The sequence below is a fragment of the Lactuca saligna genome, chromosome 1 (assembly GCF_052625555.1).
Source record: "Lactuca saligna cultivar CGN05327 chromosome 1, ASM5262555v1, whole genome shotgun sequence".
Classification (NCBI taxonomy): Eukaryota; Viridiplantae; Streptophyta; class Magnoliopsida; order Asterales; family Asteraceae; genus Lactuca; species Lactuca saligna.
Window position 1 is genome coordinate 117493309 of NC_136417.1, and position 22010 is coordinate 117515318.

The 22010-nt window shown below is 40.0% G+C and overlaps 1 protein-coding gene across 1 annotated transcript; it reads left to right on the top strand.

Annotated features, from left to right (window-relative positions):
- Nucleotides 1-1162: 1162 nt before the first annotated feature.
- On the top strand, nt 1163-3400 carry LOC145000743 (uncharacterized). The gene is made up of 2 exons (XM_078960017.1): nt 1163-2672; nt 3269-3400. Exon 1 carries the CDS (start codon nt 1200-1202, stop codon nt 2025-2027), a length of 828 nt encoding a protein of 275 aa, XP_078816143.1. The 5' UTR covers nt 1163-1199; the 3' UTR covers nt 2028-2672; nt 3269-3400.
- Nucleotides 3401-22010: the final 18610 nt, after the last annotated feature.

Here is a 22010-nt window from a genome sequence, read left to right on the forward strand (position 1 = left end):
AACAAGGCCAACATTCAGTTGAACCGAAAACCAAGTTTCGGTCCAAATTCCTTTTACTCTAAGAACCGAACCTCCAGTTTCAATTCTAACAATACTAAAGTTCATAACCAACAACACAGTTTTGATCCGAACTTCAGATCCCAGAGTCGAACCTCTAGTCTCTGTTCAAAACCCAAGGACCAGAGCCGAACCTTCAGTCTCGGTTCAAAATCCAAGGATCAGTGCCAAAAATCCAATTTCTGTCCTGCTTGCCAATCACATAAGGCACAATCCTTGAAAGATCTTAAAGGAAAAGGAAAGCTTGAAAGACCCCGTATAATGGTTTGGGATAGGCATAATAGTTAGTGGTAGAGATTGTGTAGGAAAATCAATTTTGTCTTGAGTTTATGGTGTGTATGTGTTTACGACCGTAAACTCCTTACGGCCGTAAACTCCTTGCGGTTGTAAGTCAGTCTATAAATAGGGCGTTTTGTCAGACTTGTTAGGTTGTTGATGCCTTCGTATTTTCTCCGAGTTGTATCTGCCGTTTTATTGATTTAAAGCGTATGCAAGCTCGATTTGGTATTTATTTGCTTATTGTTTCATCTTGTGCATCTGTTATTTGTCTTTGATCATTGGTAGATCCGTTTTCGAGCTTTACGATTGGTATCAGAGCGAGACCAGTGTCGAAGACGTCTTACAGTTGCGATTTTTCTCAAAACGATCTTCACAGCGAAAGAAGGGTTTTTATTCCAGTCGAAATTCGTGATTTCAGGAGCTTACGGTCTTAGCTTACGACCGTAAACTCGAGTTCACGGCTGCAAGCTCTTCAAGATCATACACCGCAAACAATTTCCTTGTCCAGTAAATCGAGTTCTTGATTTAAGGACTTTAATAATCATATTTTACTGCATTCAATCCTTAAAATAAAATAAATTTTAACAGAAAAAGTCATTGGCCGTAAATCGATTATCTGATAATCGATTTTAGATAAATTGTCTTTAAATTTTCTGTTTCAGAATTTGAAAAATTCGCGGGCCGTAAACAAGGAGTTTACGGCCGTAAACATTTATCGGCAGTAAACACGTCTCGAAGCTTAATTAATTAATTTTTGGAATTTAGCCATCAACAGTAAATATTTAAAAAAAAATTAATTAAATCTATTTAAATCTAAAATTAAAATTTATTTAATAATTAATTAATTTTAATTTTACATAAAAATGGAATCACAAAATCCTAATCAATATCAAGAACTCGATGCTGTGATGGGTACAACCACGCGCATTCCAAGGCTCATGTCCACTGATGGTTTCCCCGAGTGGAAATACAGGATCGAAAAGTACATAAAGATGAAGGACTTCAAGGTGTGGAAATGCATTATAAAGGATCCGATCAGAATCACTACTACAGTTGCAGGACAGGTGGTGGACAAGAAAATCGAAAACTACACCGATGAAGATTTCGTGACTATCGAGGAACAAGAAAAGGCATTGGCCATTTTAACTATGGCTCTTTCACCAGACATTGCTCAAGGTTTCAGGGAATACACTTCTGCTTTATCATTGTGGGAGGCACTGATTGAAGTATATGAGGGAAACGAGGATATGCAAGAAAGTCCCCAAGACATGTTAAGGCAACGGTTTAACATGTTCAACTGTGTGCCTGGAGAGACCCTGGAAGCCCAACTGCAGCGATTTACAACTCTCAACACGGAAATGACAGTGGCAGGGATCTTCTATACAAAGTTTGAAATTAACAAGAAGCTATTGAATGCCCTCCCAAAATCTTGGGACATGAATGTGGCTGTAATTAAGAAGACTAAAGACCTCAATCGCCTTACCCTAGCTGAAGTGATGGCTGTCATCAAATCATGTGATATTGATGACAAGAAAAGAGAGATAAATCATGTCAATTCATACTCAGCTGCAAACCTTGGCATTTCATCTAACAATGCTTTTTCTTCACTCCCTTATTCATCTGCAGGTTTATCCTTCAATTCACCTTCTCAGGCTCAGATGCTCTCTCATCCATCTGCTCCCTCTGCCTGAGCTATACCCCAGCCACATAACCAATCATTTTTGACTGCTCCTTCAAATGTGGCTTCCTCTTCAAAGGGAAAGGAGCTTGATGAAAACATTGTCTTTACTGCAGGGCTAATCAATTGCTACAATGCACTTGTAGCTGGGGAACTTCCTCCTCAATTTTCGTTTGCAGATCTTGATCAAATCCATCCGGAGGACGTTGAGGAGATGGACATCACATGGAAAATTGCCATGGCAGTCTTTAGGGCAAAACAGTTTGCCAAAAAGACAGGAAAGGATAATTGGGGGATGAGCGCTGACAGGAAGGTTGGGTTCAATAAAGGAAAGCTTCGGTGCTTCAACTACCACGAGCCAGGGCATTTTTCTCGTGATTGCCCACATTCGGACAGAAGAGCAAACAATGACAGAACAATTGTTGCAGTGGGAAACAGTCGAAGCAGTGGTCAGCCGAACAATGAGAAGGCTATGGTTGCACAATCGTTTGACTGGGAAGATCAAATACAAGCTCTCAACATCTCTGGACCAAAAAATGCTCACTTGGCACAGGTAAGGGATGATACTCCAGCATGGATTGTTACAGCTGAGGACAACGTGATGAAGCTTCAGTTTGCCTTGATGGTATCCTCTTCTCATGAACCTAACTCATCCAAGGTAAGTCTCCCGTCATGTTCTCAGGCTTGTATTGATTATGTGAAAACCCTACATGATAAAATTGAAAACTTAGAAAGCGAACTAGACAGCCTTAAAATCCTTCGTGAATTAAATGACAAATTAAAAAGGGATGTAGAAGACCTTAGATATGAAGGATATCAACTTAGAAAAGGTCAGAAACCTCTTAAGGCTCAACTAGAATAAAAAATAAAAGACTTTAGAAAACTCCAGGAGGACTACAGTAATAAATGCGAAAACTATGATTATGTAGTCAAACAAAACGCAGAACTAGTTGCTGAAATTGAAACTTTAAGTGGCAAATTTGAAACTGCCAAACTTGATGTTAGAAAATATGATCATTCAAGTGAGGTAGTTGCAAATATGATAGACCACAACATGAAATATAAGAGAAATCAATCAAAAGGTCTAGGATATAATAATGTGCCACCTCCCTTTAATCATTCATATATGAATAAGCCACTGTCCAAGGAAGAAATTGGTAATGAATCTTTTATGGTTTATGGCAAATCTTATGGTTTTTTTTTCAGGAGGATTTATTAATCTTGAAAGTACTAACATTTCTACTTCTCCTGCAGATCAATCCTTGAATCAGTCACATCACGAAGTTAAAGGATCTGTGTCTGAACATAAAACTGATTCTAAACCTGAAGTTTTAGCTTTAAATAAAGACAATTCTTTTTCGAATGTTTTAAGTGACAATAGTTCTTGGGGTGTTTTTCATTCGTCTGATATTGTTTTTATTTCTCCCAATACAGCAGTTGTTACTTCTGATACTGTTTTGAGTGCTTCTAATATGTCTGATAAATTTTTGAACAATTTGGTTGACAATTTGAATGTTTGTGATAAAGATGTTAAAACACCACTAGTTTCACAACCCTCCACCAGTTTAGCACCTTCACTTGCCTCACAACCTAATACTGTTGCTTGTTCTTGTGAGAGAAGCAAGGGTCTTGGTAGGGAAAACAAATCTGATAAATGCAGTACAAGTTCTAACATTAACAAGCAGATTTGTTTTAATTGTGGTACTAGTGGTCATATTGCTAGAAATTGTCCTAATCGAATGTTTGTGAGTTATAATCTACCAAACCTGCTCCTAATATATCATCTATGTCCTCAGAGAAGTTTAAATGTGATAAATCTTAAAAGGCATCGGGATCATCCAGGAAGATCATGACATGGGTGCCCGAATCTAATTAAACCCGCACATTTTCCAGGGCCAGTTGCGGGGAAATGTCGTCAGACCCTGGTTTGTCGACAGTGGCTGTTCCCGACATATGACAGGAGATATCGCACAACTGCACAACATTCAATCATTTAATGGGGGATATGTCTCCTTTGCAGGTGGAGATGGAGGAAAAATCACTCAAAGGGGAACCGTGTCAAATGGAGTTCTAAGTTTCGAAAACGTGAATTTTGCTCCCGAGTTGAAACACAGTCTGTTAAGCATTTCACAGATCTGTGACAAGGGCTATTTTACGCGTTTCACTGACAAGGAATGCATGATTTTAAAGCCAGGCTTAGTCATCCCAGAAGAATGGATTCTCGTAAAATCAAAAAGGGATGGGAACGCCTATATCATTGATATGAATAGCAATCTACCAGAGCAAGTTACTTGTTTATTCTCCAAGATCTCCAAGCAAACTGCAATGTTGTGGCACCGAAGATTAGGTCATGCTAACGCCAAGAATCTAAATCGTCTTGCGAAGAATGAGATGGTCTGTGGACTGCCCGTCAAAGACTTTATTACGTTTAAAAAATGTGTGTCGTGCGCTCAAGGAAAGCATCATCGAAAGCCGCACTTGCCAAAACAGGTCAACTCAATCAGTCACGTTCTTCAATTACTTCACATGGATTTGTTTGGTCCAGTGAACGTGCTAAGCATCAACAGAAGCACTTACTGTTTAGTTGTGATTGATGATTTCTCTCGATTTACGTGGGTTTTCTTTCTATCCAACAAAGCTGGCGTCACTGAATTGATCAAGAAATTTATTGTACTTGTTGAGAATCAGACCAATCATAGGGTGAAGGCGCTTCGTACCGATAATGGAACAGAGTTTAAGAATTCTCTTCTCAATCACTTTTACGTTGAAAAGGGTATCCTGCGTCAATTTAGTTCTGCTCATACACCTCAACAAAATGGTGTTGCTGAAAGGCGGAACAGAACACTCAAAGACGCTGCAAGAACGATGTTGTGTGACTCAAAGCTGCCAGTCTGCTTTTGGGTTGAGGCGATAAACACTGCCTGTTATGTTTGAACAATGTGCTTATCAACAAAGCTCAAATAAAAACTCCGTATGAAATTTACTATGAACACAAGCCGTCAGTCAGTCATTTCCAAGTATTTGGATGTCCTTGCACCCTTCTTCACCTAGATGCCAACCCGAAGTTTAATGCCAAAGCCGATGACTGTTATTTTGTAGGGTATGCTGCTCGCACCGCTTATAGAGTCTACAATAAGAAAACCAAACAGATTGTGGAATCCTATGACGTGCGTTGGTTGGAAGAGAATGAGACAGACGCAAGAGTGGGTCCGGATTGGTTGTTTGATTACACGTCACTTTTCAAATCCTTAAACGTGTATTCAAATGATGTATCTAGAACTGGTTCGCATTGGAATAGTATCTCTGAAGATGAAGATGAAGAAGTCATGTACAAGCCTGTATCTAAATCCTCTGCTTCATCAAAAGGGAAAGCCAAAGCTTCACTTGAGGGAGAGACCTCTGGTTCGCATAAGGGAGGATCTCCTGCTGCATCTGAGGGGGGAGCCTTCTGCTGCATCTGAGGGGGAGCCTTCTGCTGCACCTGACGGGGAGCCTTCTGCAACATTTTCGGGAGAGTCTTCTTGTACTCCTTAAGGGAGCCCATTCTTGGAACATGATAGTCCTCAATCAGTCCATACTGATTCTTCTGATGCTGTAACGACACCTCATATATCTATAGAGAAAGAGTTTGTTCCGAATAATGCTTCCGCTGTCTCTTCTACCTTTATGGAATTGCTCTTTCCTGATCTTATTGTAGATGAGTATGTCGCAGAACCATCTGGTGCTGCTCAACCAACAAATGAAGGAGGTGTCAACATCCACACTCTTGCTGTTTCTCTCAATGACATCAGCCAAGAAATACCCTCAAGAGCTCAACGCGATCATCTGATCGAAAACGTCATTGGCCAGCTAGATGATGGTGTTAAAACTAGAAGCCAGAGTGGAGACGTAAATACATGTCTGTATTCTTGCTTTATCTCTCAAATTGAGCCCAAGAATGTAGAAATGGCTCTAAATGAACCTAGCTGGGTGGATGCAATGCATGAGGAGTTGCACCAATTTGAAAAACTCGGTGTTTGGAAATTAGTTGAGTTACCGAAGGGAAAAAAGTCTCTTGACACACGATGGGTCTACGTAACAAGCAGGACGATTCAGGGGTTATTGTGTAAAACAATGCTCAATTGGTAGTTCGAGGGTTTCGACAAGTCGAGGGTCTTGACTACATTGAAGTTTATGCTCCAGTAGCTCGCCTGGAGGCTATTCGTATCTTCCTAGCGTATGCTTCGTATATGAACTTTACTGTTTTTCAGATGGATGTCAAGACTGCCTTCTTGTGTGGCAAGGTGAAGGAAGAAATCTATGTTGATCAACCTCCAGGGTTTGTCGACTCGAAGTATCCTAATCATGTCTACAAGCTGGAAAAAGCGTTATATGGGCTGCATCAAGCTCCTAGAGCATGGTATGCAACCCTAACAAAGCATTTGCTCGAACATGGTTACACTCGCGGCACTATCGATCAAACTTTGTTCATAAAGCACGTCGACAAGGACCAGATACTCATATAAATATACATCGACGACATAATCTTTGGATCAACGAGCCAACAGCTTTGCAAGGAGTTCGAAAGTGTAATGAAGAAAGGATTTGAAATGAGTTCGTTGTGAGAAATGACCATGTTTTTGGGGCTTCAGGTTAAACAGAATTCAACCGGAATCCTGCTACATCAAGCTAAGTATGTGGAGGATATTTTTGAGAAGTTCGCGCTTCACGATGCTAAATCTGCTTCAACACCGATGGCTGAACGATCTCTCTTGACTCCAGATCCTAAAGGCGAGCTCGTAGATCAAACTCTCTATCGATCGATGATCGGATCGCTGATGTATCTTACTACAAGTCGACCTGACATTATGTTTGCAGTCTGTCAATGCGCACGTTATCAGGCTAATCCTAAACTTTCTCATCTTATTGCTGTTAAAAGAATTTTTCGGTATATCAAAGGAAGCCCTAAATTGGGTCTTTGGTATCCGAAGAATTCTGAATTTGATCTTTATGCTTTTACTGACAATAATTATGGAGGCTATGAGCTTGACAGGAAATCAACTTCAGGAGAATGTCAATACCTAGGTGATAGATTAGTTTCATGGCAATGCAAGAAGCAGCACACTGTCTCGACTTCAACAGCAGAGGCAGAATACGTTGCTGCATCAGCTTGTTGTTCTCAAGTTATCTGGATCCAACATCAGTTGTTGGACTACGGTTTGAATTACTTAGAAACCCTTATCTATTGTGATAATGAAGCGGCAATTCAAATTGCTAAAAACCCATTCCAACACTCTAAAACCAAACACATCGACATTAAAATTCACTTTATCAGAGACTGTTATGAATGATCTTTAATTCAAATAGAACAGGTCCACACTGATAACAATGTGGCGGATTTGATCGCAAAGCCATTTAACAAAGCTCACTTTGATGTGCTTGTGGGATTTCTAAAAATGATACGTTTTGAGGATTAAGTTATTTTATTTTATTTTTATTTTTCTTTTCTCAATTTATTTTTGGTTTTATTAGTTTACATTTTCATTTTTTTGTTTTAGGATAGTTTAAATTTGCGCATTATTTTGTTTCGTACTCTTACCCATGCACAAATTTAGGGAGAGAAATAAAAATCCAAAAACAACAAATAAAAAATCCAAAAATAGTGTCATTTCTGTTTAGCATTTTAAAATTTATTGTTGACAACTTCGGTTGTAAGTTTTGTGATGGGAAATGAAATCATCTAGTGATAATGGACAATCTAAATCGGCATAATGTAGCTAAGTTGAATCGTCTACGCTCTGTATTCGATGTGCTGGTAGGCATGAAAGACTTTAAATGGACTTGACTAGGAAAAGTTGAACCTAATAAATTTTAAGGACTTGACAAACCTTGACCTAGTTAGATCCGTTTAACCTGATATCACGACGCTCAGATAGGTTGAGCAGAGAGATATACATGGGAATCTGTCGGTTACACTAAATAACCCGTATCTGGAACTGTGGAGTCACTCTTCCTCGATGTGCGGAGTGTGTCCTTAATTCCGGTTGGATGGGGCGACTGGTAAATTCCGATAAATTAGGTCTGTAGAATATCATTTCTTTCTTTCCTTCTGTTACTCATATGCTATCTCCTCTGTGTAATCGAGAGATCTGACCTGGACTGTAACATATGTAGCTCTATCTCTCTGCATCTTCTTTCTATGCAATTCTTTCTGTCTATTAGCCATATATTGTCTCCTCTGCGTGATTTCAAATCCGACCTGGTACACAGTATATGCATCATTCTCTTCTCAATCCCTCTGAAACTTCAGTTAGTCATATGTTTTATCCTTTGCGTGATTGGAAAAGATCCGACCTGGATGTACAACATATGCATTCTAAATCTATCGTCTCTCTGAATGGTTGTCTGCTCACCCGGTGTAAGGAGTACTCTGGAAGTTCTTGATGGCTGGAACATGTCAGCAAATGGGAAACACATTCTGGTACGCTTCAAAATTGAACATATACAGGTTGTCTGTAGATCTCGGTGCTCGATTTAGGTGGACAACAATATCCCTGGTTGCAGTTAGTTAAATGGTCATAAGGTAAATTCATTTAAGATTTAGGATTTATCATAATAATAGATATTTATAATTAGATATATGCCTGAATCTTGTCATTGGTAAAATGTCCAAAACTGTCAAAGTTTTTCATGTTTAAGTGGACCACAATACTGGCAATCGATCAGATGGAGATGTGAAGATAAGGGTACTGAGAAGTGAATAAGATTGTCCAATAACTTTGATCCAAGCATCACAAAATTAATAGTGGTTAAGTTCTTTTTGTTTTGTCAAAATTTAGTTTGAATTTTATTTTTATTTTTTAAAATTTTAATTTTAGTTTTTTATTTTATTTTTATTTTTAATTTTTAGTTTGCAATTTTAAATTTTATTTTATTTTATTTTTATTTTTACTGTTTTATCTTATTTTATTTTATCTTGTTTTTATTTTTCTAGCAATTAAATTGTGTTTTGTTAGTTTTTACTTTTTATTTTTATTTTTATTTTCGAAATTAAATTAACCCTCAAAGTTTTTTAATTTAATTTTAATTGTTGAAAGTTGAAAATACTGGGTAGTTATCAGGTAAGAGGGTAAGGGAAGGTAAGAAAGGGTAAAAGGAGTTCACTGCCGGAATCTTCTCATTCACGAGATTCCGGCCGCAAACACACCTTCAAACCCTCTCAAAAGCAAAAAAAAAAAATTTTGTTGATTGTCGGAAAAACGTTTATATCATCACAAAGGTAATCACTTCTAGATCACAAATATGTAATTTGTTTCGTGTTTCACCGTGCCATTATGCCAGAAATTGCAAAAATTGATCCGACGGAGCTTACGACCGTAAGCTCCGGCCGTAAACTCCCAACGTTTGGGATTTGGACTTGTTTATATTTTATATTGATGCTACTGATTTTTACATTCACATATCTTCAAGTCTTGTGCATTAATTCGACGTGTAGGATCGATTTTTGGCGATTTTTCAACTGTCGGTTCTTAGGCCGTAAACTCCGAGTTTACGGCCCAGGAACAATGAATTTACTGCCTAAATTTTGAATGGTTTAAATGAGGAAATATCGTGTGATAATTTTTCAAAAGAGTCCTTAGGCCGTAAACTTCGAGTTTACGGCCCAAGAACTATTTTTCAGTTTATTTTATTTAAAAATTATATTTCACAGTTTCCTTTTAATTCTTGGCAGTAAACTCGAATTTGTCACTCATTTTTATACAATGAAATTTTATTTTGATCATATTTTTAATTAGAAATTTTTTTGGGTCAAATAAAATTTTATTTTGAGGTTTCTTACAGTTGTGTTTGAGTGCAGACAATGTCGAACTTAAAATTTGCAGATATGCACAACCTAGCAATTATACTCGCGGATCCTCCGACTATTTATTCGGATATGCGTTCGATGATTCATCGATTGTGTGAATGCTGCTTAGCATCCGCAATCACAGTCAATCCGGTGGTTTATCAAGGTTTGACACACGAGTTTTGGGCGACTTCAAAAACTCACATGGATAATGATGGCAATTTTACAGTTAAGGCGAAAATACATGGTCGAGAGATTGTCATTGATGAAGGCTTTATTCGTGAAGTGTTTTTAATTGATGATCAACCCAACTTCCCGACAGAGATTGGAATTGAGGATGCTCAAAGAATTTTACGAAGAATGAGTTATGAGGGAACCTTTTCGCCGACGTTGAAAAAATTGTTACATCCATACTGGAGGTTTTTGGCCCATGTTTTTGTAAGCTGCATCTCGGGAAGGAGGTCTGGGGCAAACGAGATTTCTCAGCGCACAAATGGTGATTTGGTATCTCTTGCTGCCGGGTTTCGCTTTAATTTCTCAAAGTTCATCCTTGAGGAATTTGTTATCAACATCAGAGCTTCTACTCGGGATACTTTTCTGTTGTATCCCCGTTTCGTGCAGATGTTCATTAACATTCAGTTTCCCGACGTAAGGAAGACGGGAGAAACATTGGATATGAAGTCCTTGGGTCCGCACACTATGGGACTCATCAAACAGAATAGGAAAGGCAAATTCATATTTCAAGGACTATATCCTTTGGAAAAGTTTGGCAAGTTTACTGAACTGGATGAGCCACCAAAGTCTTACGAGTCATCCGAGCAAACATCCTCGGAGCAAACATCTGTTGAGAAATCAACTCCAACCAACGTTGTTATAGATGTATCTGAGGATGAAGAAACCGAGAAAGAAGACTCACCAAATCCCAAAGCTCAAACTGTCTCAGAACATGAAAAAGAGTTGAGTGATGATCAAGCTGGTGGAGAGATGAATGTCGGTGAAGAGAAAAGTGATTCTTTTGGTGATCTTGACCTAACTGGTTTTGATCGTGGTGATATAGTAGCTTCTTTGGCAAGCAGTGCCAACATTGTGTCTCATGAAAATCTTGACACAATTTTCAACAATGTCGATGATGTTGTGTTGCGAACAACTGAGACATGGAAATCAAGCGAGACGTTTGAAACGCGAACTCCTACTTCGAAGCAAATGGTGTCGACTTCTATTCCTATGGAGATGGTTATTGGATGTTCCCCTCTTGTATCCGCTTCTCCTACATCCGAGCCATTCATGAGTGTGTTTACCCCGGAGTCTGACCAACCACAATCCAAGAGAAGAAGACTTGATGCAAGGCAATCTGAGCTAATTGCGAGTTTGGTTAGCGGTCTTCCTACCCCACCTATCACTGCTACTACTACAAGACTCACCACTACAAAGATGTTCCCTTCTAGTCCTAGTTCAGCTTTTGATGTTGCTGGTCCCTCAGCACCACCCGGTTTCTCGGTTCCTAGATTTAATTGGGATGCTGCTTCCGAAAGGCTGGCGCTACACATGGCAGAAGAACAACTTTTATCGCCTAGTCCTCGAGGAAAAGGTGTCTCTATAGATGAAGGGGGTGCTAGAGGTGATAATCTTACTCTTGCTGGTCTGCAGAAAGAGATTTCGGTTCTTAGTCAGAAGAATTTTGAACTAGACATTCAGGTAGCAGAACTTCGTGCCGAGGATGTCGAGCTTCGTATTCAAGTCTCCAAGCTACAATCAGATAAATCTAGTCTCGGAGGACAACTGGCTGAACTCAAGAAAGATAAGAAGCTGAAGAGCAAGGAGATCTCCGATTTGCAAGATCATTTTAATTTGCTGACTTCGAGCAATTTTGAGTTGAAGAAGAAAATCGAAGTTGATCTTGGTGACAGATACCAGACGACCGTTGAAGAACAAATAATTAACCTTCACGTACAGGCTTATCCAGTAGACTCACTGGTCGGTCGGTCTTCTGGTACCACTGAATGTGTTGCAGTTGAACCTCCAGTGGCTCCATATGTTCAAGAGATTATCCGACGTGGTCAAGAAGACGATGTTCAGAGAGGACAATTATTGTTTAAACGGAATACTACTCGAAATGCATCTCGGGGTGAACCCTTAATAACTGTCACTGATCTTGAAGTTGTTAGATTCCGAGACACATTTGGAGATACATCAAGAGTGGCTGCATGGGGATTTCATGACCCTCTCAGAATGTGGATTGTCATTCGTAAGAGTGGTATTTCATAATTGTACAAGGATATCCATGCTTTTAGGTCGTTTACGAGAGTTGAGCTAACAGAGTTGTCTCAAGCCCCGTTCATGAATCTTTTGAACACTCCTCAGGTTACTCAGTTTAAGCACTTTTTGGATGATCAAGTAAAGAAAGGCTTTCCATCGATGCCGACGGCAGAATCAGTTATCTTTGAACATCCGGATGTCTTTGAAAAATCTACCGACAAGCCATTGCAGGTCAAGCAATTTCCAATTCTTCAAGGCTATCAAGATGGATCTCTTAGTTCTTTGGAATGCTGGGTCTATGATGAAAATACTTCTGGAGCGGTCATAAAACTTAAAAATGGGTGTATCCGTTTGTATGATTGTAGAGACTTGTTGCAATTCAAGAAATGGGATATTCACTATCTTAGCAACTTTTAAATTAAAGTTGTTGAGGATATTTACGAAGAAGGAGCCAAGGTGTACACAACAATGGTCGCGGAGATTCTGAGCAAGAGAATGTGGAATGGTGTAATGGGCTAGATGGACGTGATGGTCGTCAACAAGGGAATGAGATCGAGCTAGTCCAAACCAAGGGGGAGATTGAAAGACCCCGTATAATGGTTTGGGCTAGGCATAATAGTTAGTGGTAGAGATTGTGTAGGAAAATCAATTTTGTCTTGAGTTTACAGTGTGTATGTGTTTACGGCCGTAAACTCCTTACGGCCGTAAACTCCTTGCGGTTGCAAGTCAGTCTATAAATAGGGCGTTTTGTCAGACTTGTTAGGTTGTTGATGCCTTCGTATTTTCTCTGAGTTGTATCTGACGTTTTATTGCTTTAAAGCGTATGCAAGCTCGGTTTGGTATTTATTTGCTTATTGTTTCATCTTGTGCATCTGTTATTTGTCTTTGATCATTGGTAGATCCGTTTTCGGGCTTTACAAAGCTTGACGCTGAGACAAATAACACTAACAAAAAAAAGTCAGCACAACCTACGAATCCTAAGAAAATTCTTGCTAACAAAACACCATCTAATACACCACAAGGTAAACAAGATAAAAATAAAATAAAGGTGTACACCATCAAACGAAAAGATGAAACCACTTTAGTTAAAAGAACATATTTGGTTGATCATGCTGTATTTATTCCCTTTTCTGTGAAAAACTTACCAGGGCCCAAGAAACTTTGGGTTCCTAAATCTGCTTAAATTTGCAGGTGTTAAGTGACGAGCAGTTTGACGATGAAACGGTATATTGACAGTGGCTGCTCGCGTTACATGATAGGAAGGAAGGAAGAGCTGAGGGAGTTTCGGTCCCTTAAGGATGGTGGCGTACATGGAAGGATTGCAACACAAACTCATCAGTGTTTTGCAACTTGTTGTTGGAACTGGACTGAAAGTATCATTTGATGATGAGGGATCCGAAATAATTAAGAATCACACGAAGAAAGTTATGTTGAAATCTCAACGCAAAGGAGAGATGTATCCTCTATATCTCAACCCTATAAAGGGAATTCCTGCAATATGTCTTCTGGCCAAAGCAAAGTCCGATGAAAGCTGGTTGTGGCATAGAAGACTCTCGCATCTAAACTTCAATGACATCAACAAGCTGGTGCTGGGTGATCATGTTCGAGGTCTTCCTCCTCTAAAGTTCCACAGGGAGCACCTCTGTGCAGCATGTGAGATGGGCATGTAGAGCCGAAAGAATCATCCCACGCGCATCAACACAAAAATCATCGATCCTCTTGAGCTTCTGCATGTTGACTTGTGTGGATCTTCGGCTATTGAAAGCATCGATGGTAGTAAGTTCATACTTGTTATTGTAGATGATTTTTCTCGCTTGACCTGGATTTTCTTTCTTAAACAGAAATTTGAAGCAACTCCCAAGTTGAAAGCATTCATCAAGCAGGTCGAGGTGCAACTGCTAAAGACTGTAAGGAACATTCGAAGCGATAATGGGCTTGAGTTTAAAAATAAGGAGTTCGAAGAATACTTGGCTGCAAGAGGAGTAACTCATAACTTCTCTGCTCCTTACACTCCACAGCAGTACGTAATCGTTGAAAGGCGAAACCGATCTCTATGTGAAGCTGCCCGCACGATGCTATCTTTCGCTTCACTTCCTCTGTATTTCTAGGTTGATGCCATCGCATGTGCTTGCTACACTCAGAACCAATCCCTTCTCAACAAGAGATTCACCTTAACCCCATACGAGATCCTAAACAATTGAAATCCCAACATAAAATTTTTCCATGTGTTTGGTTCCAGATGTTTCATTTTTAACTCCAAGGAGAACCGAAACAAGTTTGACGTCAAAGCAGATGAAGGGATATTTCTTGGGTATTCACTGACCTCAAAGGCATATAGGGTTCTAAAAAACGATCCAAGCGTCTCGAAGAAACCTACTATGTTACCTTTGATGACAATTATGTTAAGAAAATTCAATCAACCGACAGAACTACACTAGAAATCTTCCCTGAAACTGATCAAGTCTCAGCTCCAATTTCCAACTTGTTTGAAGAATACACAAGGTTATTTGATGAACCAGAAAAGGCCATCAATTCAGAGGAGAATGCAGCTGACAACAAAGTTGATCATCTGAAGAAAATCATCGATGAAGCTGTACATGCTGCTAAAACCGATCCTCTTATAGCAGCCGAGAGTCAACCCTCTGTTTCCAACACAACAAAACTGCATGTCGAGGGAGCACATCCAACTCCAACTCATAAAGCTCAAGTCGAGGGGGAGCATCCAGAAGCAGGGGAAAATCCATCTCCAACTGAGGGGGAGCATCCCAGTCTAACTGAGGTAGAAATACCTGAACCTGACGTTGGATCACCCCAAAACGCAGATCATTGGTGAATCATCAGAAAGGGTTCTTACTCGTTCTCAACTGAAAGTGAAGCAGACTGCATTATTTTCTCAAGTCGAATTTTGCATGTTTAATTCGTTTGTCTCCAAAATCGAACCAAAGACGGTCCATACTGCACTTGATCATGCCGATTGGGTATTCAAGAACAAGATGGATAAAGAGGGCAACGTCATTCGGAACAAGGCTCGACTAGTGGTGAAGGGTTTCTGCTAAGAAGAGGGAATAGACTATGAAGAGACGTTCGCTCCAGTAGCTAGATAAGAATCAGTGAGAATATTTCTTGCCTATGCTGCTCATAAAAACTTCGAAGTCTTTCAAATGGATGTGAAGTGCGCCTTCTTAAATGGAGAACTGGAGGAAATCGTGTACGTAGAGTAGCCACCTGGGTTCATAAGTGAAAAGTATCCTGATTATTGCTATGTTCTACACAAAGCAATGTATGGTCTAAAGCAAGCACCGAGAGCATGGTATGAAACCTTAACTCGTTTCCTTAAAATGTCTAAGTTTCAACAAGGTTTGGTTGACCCAACCTTCTTTCGTAAGAAAGAGGGCGAACATTTGATGATTGTTCAAATCTATGTCGATGACATCATCTTCGACTCTAGGAATCCTAGCCTAACAGCTGAATTCAGGAAGTTGATGGATACTAAATTTGAAATGAGCACAATGGGTTCGATTAAATTTTTTCTTGGACTGAACACTAGACAGGGACCATAAGGTATATTCATAAATCAGGAGGATTACACCAAGAACTTGCTAACAAAATTTGGAATGAAGGGAGATTCGAAAGTGAAGGTTCCTATGGCGTTTGGCACGAAATTGACGCCATCTCTAGATAAACCGGCTGTAGACTTGACACTCTATCGTCAAATGATAGGATCTCTCATGTATCTGACGGCTAGTAGACCATATATAATGTTCTCAGTCTGCTATTGTGCCAGATTTCAAGCTAATCCAAGAGAACCTCATATGATAGCCATGAAGAACATCTTTCGCTATCTGAAGCGAACCTCATCACCCGGTCTCTGGTATTGAGCAAATTTCGGATTCTTTATTCAAGCATTTTTAGACGCAGATCTTGGTGGATGTGGATTGGTGCGAAAGAGCACAACGGGAGGATGCCAATTGCTTGATGGCAAGCTTGTCAGCTGGCATTCAAAGAAGCAGACATGTGTGTCTCTTTCAACAGTCGAGGCTGAATACATTGCAGCTGCATCTTGTACATCGCAAGTGGTATAGATACAAATTCACCTCAGAGATAATGGTTTAAGTATGAAGAAGATTCCGCTTTACTGTGATTCTGAAAGTGCGATAAGGATATGTCATAATTCAGTGCAGCACTCCAAGACCAAACACATTGCACTGAGATACCACTTCATCAAAGACCATGTTGAAGATGGAAATATGGAAGTTCACTTTGTTCGATCATCAGATCAGCTTGCCGATATTTTCACTAAGGCACTGCCTGAAACGAGCTTTAATAGAATACTACATGGCTTAGGTATGATCGAAGTTGAGTCCGTATCGAAACACCTTTCGTCTACATGGCTCGGTCTATTTTGGTTCCATGAAAATTAAGGAACTGAAATGAACCGAACGCTCGGTCTATTTCGGTTCCGTAATTTTAGGGAACCGATATATGTCGACCACTCGATCTATTTCGGCTCCATACTTTTAAGGAACCGATATTAGCTGAACGCTCGGTCTATCTCACTTTAAAATCTCTAAAGGTTAGTTTCGGTTGTATAATTTGTTCACAATTTATTTTTTTCTTATTTATTTCAATCTTTTTTTAAAGTTTTTCTGTTAACAAAAACACAAAAATATTTTTCTTCTATGTTTTATTAAGTTTTTTTCTTTTAAATTAAATATTCCAATATATATATATATATATATATATATATATATATATATATATATATATATATATATATGTGTGTGTATATATATATTTGCATTTCGTGTGGTTTAATAATTTTTTCTTCAGGTCTCTAAGACATAGAAAGTTCGTGATCTTAAAACAAGGGAAGGTATGAAATTTCTCATTATACAACTAGTTAGGTGTCCCTAGAAGCATGCTGCTGCATGTAGACCGAAGCCTCAAAGACTCTGAGTAAGGCCTTAATGATTCGATCTATACCTATCGTTTCTACCCAATCAGGCCAAATTCTCTCAAGTCACGAGCTACCTACTCTTCTCAAAGTAGTTAAGAATTTACTGCTTTGTCAATCTGTAACAACAGAGGTACTTTCAGTTCTTTAACCACCTAATCAATATTCTTCATCTACTTTCGGTTCACAAATGTAACCCTTGAGACTCCCGGTTTTTACCACTGAGGTTTATGGTTACAATATATATATATATATATATATATATATATATATATATATATATGTGTGTGTGTGTGTGTGTGTGTTGATGATCTTAGCTGCGTATACCACGTGCTGAGTGAGACCCACAACCCAATACCAATAAGGAATTAACAGTGAATTTTCAAATTCAAGATTTAACTTGTTACCTTTTGAAATCTCTTTTTATTTTATGCGAGACCCTCATGAAATTGTCTGACACCAAGGCACTTCTTCCCAGTAGGTCATGTTTTGTTTTATTTTTGAGATTTCAATTCCCAACCACTTATCAAAATATCTTTCTTACTTGTTCAACAGACCACATCGGTCTCACAAGTACTTCACCTTACTCTCGGTCTTATATTAAGTATCGAGGTTCGGTTTGAGATAAGCCACCTTTTAGATCCGATTGTTGAAAAGAATCCTTTCGATGTTTATTAACAGACACTCGATCGTAATTTTTCGGGGAACCATGCAAGCACTTCAAGTCTCTCTTGACTTTGAAGGAAGAGATTCATGCCCGGAATCAACTGTTTTATGTTGTGCTAAGACATCACTTACATCCTATACACATTTGGTTTATTTCTATATCTTTGTCACTCTTGCACGAAAATTCTTTTACTTTTCCAAAATACTAATGACCTTCTCTGGTGTATTATGATTAACCTTCCGTGCTTTGCAAGTAGAAGATTCGGTTGAAGAGGTAACATGTGGATGAGAATTTGAACCAATTTAACAGATAAGGATGGAAATGGGCGCGTGAATTTGAAACGGCTCCTAGCCACACGCGTGATGACGTTTATCTGGGGAAACCAAGTTGTCAAATCTCGCTTTTTCAGGCGACGGATCAGCGATCGTGTAATCATAAAAGAAGATTATTTCTCTCTCATAGTAATGGTATATAAAGGGTTTCTCACACCCATTGTACTATCTTACCTTCTTCACCATCTCTCGAATATAACAGGCGATTATCAACCGTTCATCTTCTTTATTCAACAATGGCAGATTCATCTTCTCACCATGACCAATCTGCTTCATCTTCCCTACTGTTGATCAAACCCAACCAGAACTTGATCATTGAGCTGAATCCATTTCTGTACGACTACTACATGCTCGAGGTTGTTGATTGCCTTAAGTATTCTCCACTGGTTTTGGCATTATCTCAGGTAGAATCTATTCCGATGTCTCTGTTATCGGAGGTTTACTCTAGCGCTTCATATGACAAGAACAAGGGTAGGATTTACTTTCAGATCTTCAATCGCAAGACTTCGATTTCAAAAGTTTGATTCTGTTCGTTGCTAGGGCTTGTAGTCGATGCCTCTGTAATCTCTCCCGATTTTGTTACGACAACTTAGCTCTTTGCCATGTTCTATGAGATTGGCTATACTGAGGTTCTTGTTTCTTTTACGAAGTTGAAGAAGTTGTGTCTACCACCACAATGGAATGGGTTATTAACTCTACTTCACAAGGGTTTGGGTGAAAGAGTAGCAGGGTCAGATGGTTCCAATAGGTGCTTCATGACCATTCTTTATGGTCATTACAATGGCCTCAATCTAGACTATGGGTCATTGATTTGGTCTCAATTGGTGCAAAGCCTCACTTCCTCGACCAAGCATTTAGAGATTTCTTGTGGGTGATTCTGGACGATTGTTACACAAAGAGCCATCTTTTCACTTAATATTCCGGTGATGCAAGATGTTTTGTTATCCTCTGTGGCCACTTTTCACACCAAGAAGGAGATTATCGCCGATCCATCCAGATACACTCATATTGGCTCCATCCCTGAGACAATGTCTCGCTGTGTTCCACTAAACAACAATGTTATGGAAGCTTATCGCAAACTCAGTCCTACTGGTCCTCGCCGATTAACACCAAGATGAAGGCAGCTTTGGAAGCCGTGGAAAAACCTTCTAAACGTGGCAAGAAGATGGAAGATAAGCATGCTGATCCAGTATGGGGTGCGTCTTCAAAAGTTGACAAATCAACAAAGAGTGATAAGGAAGGATCTAAGAAGCGGAAATCAGAGAAAGGGGGATCTTCGGCTGATCCTAAGAAGATTAAGAGGATGGCAAGAAGGTCTACATCGACTAATGAGGAAGAAGAACCTCATCTTGAAGACTCACCAAGAGGAAACACGCCTCCTCGATCTCCGATTCCAACTGAAGAGCTCCATGACAAGGTATCCACTCTGATGAGTTCAAAACTCTTTGATCGATTAGATCTTTGTAACAGGTAAATAAATAAAACAGAAACAGTAATGTAAAATACACAAGTATGGATCTGAATGTGTCGAATGATTTGATTAACTCAATCCTCAGCAGAGCTCGATGAAGAACTTCCGCTGTAGAGGATTCTAGGGTTACAAAAGATAAGAACTTGTACGCTATCAAATCTCTCACAATCTTACGTTAAGAATGCATGCAAGCATCTATATATAATAAACCCTAAACAAAACTCACGGATGGACAGGCCCATATCAGAGCCAAAACTTGGACTAGCTAACGAGCCCAAAGGACGTAACACTAAATTGGACCTAACAATCTCCCCCTTTGCGTCAATTTGGAGCGAGACTATCATTTCTTATTGCTTGGACCAGCTTCTGGAACCTTCTTGGTTGTATCAAACAGACGAGAGATAAGTGCGAGAATAGTCTGTCTGAAGCGACTGTACCATTGAATCATATCATCAAAGTACTGCTTGTCATCCGCCGAATTCTGCTTGCACCGATGAATGATCCCTAAGACATGTTCCAGACATGCAGTGGTATAGAGATGTTTGTCTGCCAAAGCGAACAGGCATTTTTGGCCTTCGTTTCTGGTAAACATAACGGAGTTTCTCTTCGGGTCTATCTTTCCTATCTGCATCATGTTTAGGTCACTTGCTGAGCCAACAGGAGATATGGTAGGCTTTTTCTTGAATACATTCTCTATCTCCTGATCCATCTTGGTGACTTCCATAGTGTAACAAACAAGCATCCTCTTGAAGTGGTCAATGATCAGACCATATTCTGCTTCATTAGTAAGAAGGATGTTGTGCAAGATGATCCAGTCGTGTGGATTCAAGTTGGGAAGATTAGCAAGCGAGATGGCATGTTCGGTCTTGGCAGATCCTCTCAGCACCTTAAACCGAACGTTGGTGAAGTTTCCTTCCTTATACGGCTTTAGAACCCGAACATTGACAATCTTCTGAGCGCTCCATGTTTGGTACTGTGGTTGAGTGGCCCTTAGATAGAATTCGACTAAGTCCATGTCAACCTTTGGATGAGGATGAGGGAACTCAGCGATGTTGTCAAAGGCATGGAATACGAACGCCTTTCGGGTCAGTGGCATGTCGAACTGAGAATCGACAGTATTATCACGATCAAGAGAGATCACCGGTTCTAGCCACAAGATGCTTGGAGTTTCTATGGCTTCTTTCAGCAACTTCTCAAGAGTCCAAGGAGGAAAAAGAGTTTTCCTACTCTCGAGAAGGTCGTGAGCTTCTTTCTGTCTTCTTTCGGATTCTTCAGCCTCTCTAGCTACACAAGCGCTGATGTCAGCATCTTTATCTCGACCTTGCTTCTTCAGAAGGTCGGCAATGGTCTCCTTATCTTCATCATCGCTCTCCTCAGCAATTTGCTTGCCCTTGTCTTTAACACCCGAACCTGAGGCTTGGCCTGTAGGAGGAGGTTCGGTTGTTTTGGTTGCTGTTGAAGTAGGAGGCGGTTGAGACACATTTTCTTTTTCTCCCCCTTGTTTCGGAATGGCCACGAAATCAAGGAGCCCTTCAATCTTGCTCAGGAAAGAGAGGGCAGGAGCAAGTTTTTCTGCAAGAGTACGCCTCACAAAATAGTTGAGTATTGGGTCATGTGCGTCCAGGTTGTTTGAAATGGATGCGTAGACATCCGAAACACACGATGAAATCACCTCTCTTTCAGATCGAAGAGACTCAATCTCCTTTTGAGAATTGGAGAGTTGAAGACTCTTGACCTTTAGAGCGGTGGTTTTTCTGGCAAGAGCATCAATGAGTGAGTTTTCAGAAGCAAGGTCCTCATGGAGCTTAGTCAATCGTTCTTCAATCGTCGCCTTAAACGCTGAATTGTCGTCTGAGAGAGTCTGACGAAGAGAAGCAAAAGACTTCAGTTCTGATGCAACCGAGGTAGCCAGCTGGTTGACAATGGGTTCCAGCTTCGTTTTGGTGGCCTCAGCAGATTCCTGTAAAGATTGTAAGAGAGAAGAAGCATCAGTGAATAGTTTATCGACTTTTTTGGTCGCTGCCTCACAGGCTTTGGTTGAGGCATCAATGGCTGCAGTGGCGGAGTCTAGAGATACTTTATGAGCTTTGGAAAAAGCATCAACAATTTTCTGAATGGCAGCTTTAGAGATGGTAGACTGGGATGAAGAAGAGGAAGCGATGAGCGAATCGATTTTATCATGAAGCTCCTTGAGATGTCTCTTGGTAACGGGAGCGTCATCATCGTCGTCACTCTCTACCTGAAACGGACTGTAATAGACCGAATCAAATGTCATATCCTCCCCGCCGAGGAATGGTTCTTTGTCCACTGCTGCCTAAGCAGGAGATGAGGGTGGTGGTAAGGGTGGAGGCTCGGTAGTTGTAGTAGGTTCGGGTTGGGTTGTATGTTCGGTAGTTGGTGGGGGTTTGGGTGCGTCAGTAGGAACCCCCGTATCAGATACGTTGGTTCTTACTTCTGCGGTGGTGGTGGTTGCTTCGGAGGGAGTACTGGG